Raw genomic sequence first — 6,000 nt, 5'->3', positions numbered from 1 at the left:
CAACGGGTAGTCCTCCTTTGAGAAGCGCCACCATCGCTTGAACAGAAGCGATGCATTTCTGAGTAATGCATCACCTACCCCCAAACCACCTAGCTTCTTTGGAGCTTGAACCACCTCCCATTTCACAAGTGGTATACCATTATTCCCATCTTCTTTACTCCACAAAAACCTTCTCTGTAGCCCAATTATCTTTTCTGCAACCACTTTTGGCATTTTATACAAGCTTAAGTAGTAAATCGGTAGGCTATTAAGAACAGATTTGATGAGAACCAACTTACCAGCTTTGTTGAGAAATTTAGCTTTCTATAAGCTCAGCTTATCTTCCACCTTGTCTATGATTGGTTTCTAGGTCTTCACCAGCCGAGGATTTTCACCTAGAGAAATCCCCAAGTACCTGACGGGTAACGCAGCTTCGGTACATCCCAACAAACCACACATATTCGTTATCTATTGCTTCTCACATTTGACTGAAATCAAGCTTGACTTATCAAAGTTAATACTCAGGCCAGACATCAACTCAAGACAATGCATAAGTCTCTTATAATTCAACACTGTCTCTGTTTCTTGAGGGAAAAATAAGATCGTGTCATCTGTGAATTGGAGATGCAACAACTCTATGTTGTCCCGTCCCACCCGTAGTGGAGAAATACGTCCATTCCTTACCACCTCACCCACCATCTTGTGCAAAATGTCAACGACAAGAACAAACAGAAAAGGAGAGAGGGGATCTCCTTGTTTGAGTCCTCTCTCCATCTTGAACGGCTTAGATGGTGACCCATTAATCAACACCGACATAGATGCTGTGGTCACACATTCCTTCACCCATGTCCTCCATCTAAGACCAAAGTCCATCTTCTGTAGCACTATATCCACAAAGCTCCATCTCACCCTGTCGTATGCTTTCTGAAAGTCTAGTTTGACAATTGCCGCCTGCTTCCTTCGCAGCTTCAGCCATTGGACCGTCTCACAAGCAATGAGAGCAATGAGTCTCCCCCCACTAAATGTGGCATCACTAAGCGCATTCTTCTTACCAACACTTTGGATATCACCTTATAAACACAACCAACCACACTAATCGGTCTTAGGTCTTTGAATTCCTTGGCCCTCCACAAATTTTGGAGCTAGCGCCACCCATGTTACATTAGCCTCTGTTGGTAGCTTCACACTTTTAAAAAATCCCAACACAGCTATAGTAAATTCCTGGCCAATCGCATCCCAACATTTCTTTATAAAGTTCATATTATAACCATCACTACCTGGTGTTTTACTAGACTCACAATCCCAAACTGCCTCTCATATCTCCTCCAATGATGGCATTTCCTCTAGCACTGCTTCCTCTTCGTCATCAATCTGTTTTACCAATCCATCACGGATCCCAATAATAGGAGCATGGTTCTGCCGATACATAGGGATGGCAAAACTCCCCAAGACGTGGGGATCTCTGCCGGGACTGTCCCGAATAGGGATCTGACTGTGGAGAATTTTTTCCGCGGAGATGGGGACGGGGGATAAAATTCTCCCGAGGCAGGTGCGGGGACCCGAGCGAGGATCCCCACCCCATCCCCGCTAATTCCCGAAATTCATAAATTTATTGAATTGTCCTTAATAGTTTATTTCCCATATATGTGTTTTAGTCATTTCACATATATAGAAACCCAAAACTCCTAATCCTCATTTGTATAACCCTTCTTCAATTCAGAGATCCCTAACGTTATCCAATCTCTCTGTAGCCATTCCCTCGCCACTCTCCCTTCTCACCGCATCGTCACACCTCACGGTGCCATCACCCTCACTGCATCGTGCTCTCTATTTGCGGCATCCCTTTCCATCCTCTCTGTTGCCGCGTCTCCCACCTCATCCACTGCTCTGTCCTCTGGCTTGCCGTTGGGTCCCCCCACTGCGCATTTTGAAAGAAGTCATCATCTTGTTGTTTAGACTTTTTGTATAAAATCTTGGTATTTTTGTATAGGATGGATACTTGCAACTCTATTCATATTGAAATTAATAATTAGTTAGAACTATCAAATAAATGGGGAATGTGGTTCCCGCAGAAAATGGGGCCCTGTGGGGAATGGGGATGGGGAGCAATATTCCCCTATGGCGGGGAACGGGGACGGGGACGGAGAGCAAATATGGGGGTGGGGATGGGGAGCAGGGAGGCATCCCCTGCCCCCGTCCTACCCCATTGACATCCCTACCGATATAGATCTTTATAAAAACATGTAATCGCAATCTTTATTCTGGTCTGATTCCGCACCAATCTTCCATTAATCACTAAAGAATCAATTCTGTTGTTCCTCCTTCTAGCCGACGCTAGATTATTGAAGTACCTAGTGCTCTTGTCCATATCTCTAGCATGTTGAGATCGAGACATCTGCTTCCAATGAATCTCCTTTCTAGCATACCACTTCGCACAGCAAGTCACAAGAGCCTTCAGTCTAGCCTTCATTGTTCCGTCATAAGTACCAGCACTAATGGTATCATAAATCTTCTTAATCTCTTCCTCAAACTTCTTTATCCTATTGTCTATGTCCCCAAAATTGTCCTTGTGCCATCTCCTTAGCGGAACTGTCCAAGCCTTCAGCTTATTTGTGAACTGATCATCACCCAAGTTCCTCCACTCATCCTTTACCATCCTCAGAAATCCCTCATGTATAAATCAGGAATCTAGACTACGAAAAGGTCTTGGACCTGCCCAAAGTCTTGTATCTTCTAGAATCAACGGGCAATGATCTGATAAGCCTCTCAGACCCCCTTTCAAACGAGTATCTGGAAACTCCTCAAGCCACTCCAAACTAACCAGAATCCTACCAATGTGGCTACAAAATTGACCTCAAAACCATGTGAATTTCTGATCAGCTAGCGGTAAATCTACGAGCTATAAATCTTGCACCTACTCCTTAAAATCCTCAGCAGATGCTGGTAAACTAACAACACCTTTCCTTTCTTCCAGATGTAGTATCTCATTAAAGTCTCTCATGAAGCAAAACGGAACCTAACATAAACCCACCATATAGCTTAACTACTCTCACATCACCAGTTTCTCACTCCGCACATGTGCACCATATACCAAACAAAAAGCACAGTTAAAATTATTTTTTGTCAGCAAACCTTCAACACAAAGCCAACCATCCCCTTTATAGCAATTCAACCGTACAAATAATAAATTATCCCACATTAACAATAAACTGCCAGAGGCTCCAACTAATTCCACATATTCCCAATCCACCGTCTCACAACCCCACAAACGTGCTACATCAAACTTAGTCACTACCTCCTTCTTAGTTTCAATCAGCCCTAGCATATTCAACCTATACTTTTTCTTCAACCCTTTCACCATACTCAACATTGCATTCCCTCCTAGTCCTCTAATATTCCAACAACTATAAATCATTTAAAGGAATTTCTGCACACCTTGTTATGTTGTTTGGGCTTGCTCCTCCTAGCTTTCTCCTTTTATTTTGCCATCCTTCTTTTTGTTGCGATAGCTTCATTTTGACTTTGTAAAATTGTCATATCTTCTTCATCGTCATAAAAAACGCACCAGACTCCACTACTAGCTTCCACGTTTCCTTATTCTCTGTTGACTGTCCTTCCTGCGTAAGCCTCTGATCAGAGTTTGGTTTTGTCCCTTCAATTTCTGTCTCGAAACAAGTGTCCTCTATAACCCGTTCGTTTACGTTGTCATGACCCACACCGTTATCTTCACCTCCTACCTCTCCTAACTTGCTCTCCTTGCCCCGGCAAAGCATGTGTTGACCTCCAAGTTTAGCCCGGTCGCTTGCTTCACCAAAGAACCCCTCCACTTCTGGTTCGTCATCAAACACCTCTACCATATTCTGCGCCACCCTGCTCTCTCCATCAACGATGTACTGTACCGGAGCTTGGTTGTCATTCTTCGCTTCCCAGCTGGGCCAGCGCTCCACCCCTCTCCTCAGCACAAAGGGACGCAAGTCGCACTCATACTGCACGTCCTAGTTGGCTTAACTGATCCTTGAAGGAGAGCTTACGCAGCCTTTCCCACGTTGTGCTGTGTTGCTGAAACAAAGGAGCTGCTGCCCCGACCTGGATACACGTGTATGCTCCCGACCCGGCCCAGAATCCTGTGCACATGCTTGTTGCAACTGTGCTCCAACCAACAGCCCCTCTAGCCCACAAGCTTGCACCAGCCCACCAGTTAAGTGGCCCATTAGATCACCCGCTTGGTTACAAAATTTTTGGGCCTCCCTCCTTTTTAAAATCAAACCCATCTCATTTCCACCTTGTACCCTCCTTTCTAAATTTTTGGCCCCACTTTCCTTATCAAAACACACCTCTGTAATAGTTCTCTTCGATTCACACTCTAAACAATTATCAAATCTCTCACAATTAGCCTCCTCATTAAATCCTTTAATTTTGAATGGAGCCGTTATCCCTTGCACATGAATCGGACTTAAATTCTCTTGATTGCATTCATTCAAAAAGTGTCTGTTATTACCATTCTACCCTTATCTTCATCTCCCTCATGCGCTCGTGTCATGATTAGCTCAGGATCGACAACATTTCGCCGGCATGTGAACTAGAATTTTCACATGTTAACTTAGCGCTTGCATCTTCCAACAAGCTTTCATCTCCATATATTTCGCGTCCCATTTCCTTAACAAAAACATCGAAGCCACTGGTGCCTACCGTGATATGAATCCATTCCTTAATTACGTAAAAAATACAAGTATCAATTAACACTCGGCCAACACTGAAAGATAAGGCAGACTTCATCACTTCATCACACTTGATTACTTCCCCCCATAGACCGCCTATCGTATTGAATGTTTTCACTGACCAGACATGTAAAGGCATTCCATAACATTCTAACTAAACTCTTCTAGTCTCACTACATTCAGATTCCTCCCATCTCCACACACTGTAAAAGAATTATAAGAAACTATTCATTTTGAAGGTAAATGCCTTCTCCGCATTCTTCATAGTATCAAACACTAATAAGGCTCTGTACGCTCCAAGCTCCCTAATTTCAACAACCTGAGGAAAAGTTTTTAACGATAGCTCTCCATAACGATTTGAAGTCAATGGCTTTTGTCGTACCTCCTACTAAGCTCTTAAACAGCCAATCAAAATTCTCCTTTGCTACTGGTACTTCAACCTTCTTCGTCCAGCCATTCCCCTGGAGGTCCTTGACGGGCGTAGCCTTCTTAGATTCTTCCACTCTTATTGGACTTTCGCCTCTTCGAGGTTGCCTGCTCTCCACCTCAGTTCTTACAATGTCTCCCTTGGGTACCCCAGTGTTCTTTCCTCCCGTAACCCTTCTGTACTTAGCCTCACCTACGTAGATAATTTTTTCCCTTATTCTCATACGATGCATTTCAGTTATGGCCTTTATTGCCCCCCTTTTGTCGTATAACGAATAAACGCAAACATGTGAACCTTTCCATTTTTCAACTTCCGCGCCAAATAGATGTCGTTGATTCGTTCTTTCCAATAGAACAAATAAAATAATTCTTTCTTTGAAATATCTTGCAGAAGATTATTGACAAAAACAGAGAAAGAATTGTGTTCCAAACGTTGATACTCTTCCCGATTCCAAACTCAAAGATCCTTTTTTCTATAAATCCCTAAATTTAACCCACTGAGTGTTTCTCCCTCTCTCTCCCTCTCTCGCTCGTCCTCTCCATTTGCCACACCAAAATTTTTTAACATCAGAAGATCAATGCATCAAACTATTAAGAACATCAATATATTAAATTTAAACCACATAAATAAATTCTTTTATACTAAAGCTAAAAGTAAAAATCTTAAATTTTACATACATGTACATAACTATCATGAGCTTGTTCTTTAGTCCCAACATTTTAAAATTAAACAAAATAAGAATATACTATTAGAAATAATATAAATGGCAATATTACGAAAATAATATTCAAAATTATTTTATATAATATAATATTTATAATTTTATACATATAACATCTGTAATTATATATTTATTATATTTAAAATTATATAATT

The 6,000-nt window shown here is 42.0% G+C and overlaps 1 protein-coding gene across 1 annotated transcript; it reads right to left on the bottom strand.

Moving 5' to 3' along the window:
• Window positions 1-447: 447 nt before the first annotated feature.
• LOC140176653 (secreted RxLR effector protein 78-like) lies at window positions 448-1,135 on the bottom strand. The gene is made up of 2 exons (XM_072208186.1): window positions 1,132-1,135; window positions 448-1,049 (listed from the first exon to the last, which is right to left on the bottom strand). Exons 1-2 carry the CDS (start codon window positions 1,133-1,135, stop codon window positions 448-450), a joined length of 606 nt encoding a protein of 201 aa, XP_072064287.1.
• Window positions 1,136-6,000: the final 4,865 nt, after the last annotated feature.

This window comes from Arachis hypogaea, chromosome 12 (genome assembly GCF_003086295.3).
Source record: "Arachis hypogaea cultivar Tifrunner chromosome 12, arahy.Tifrunner.gnm2.J5K5, whole genome shotgun sequence".
Lineage (NCBI taxonomy): Eukaryota > Viridiplantae > Streptophyta > Magnoliopsida > Fabales > Fabaceae > Arachis > Arachis hypogaea.
This window is presented reverse-complemented; position numbering and strand designations above follow the sequence as displayed.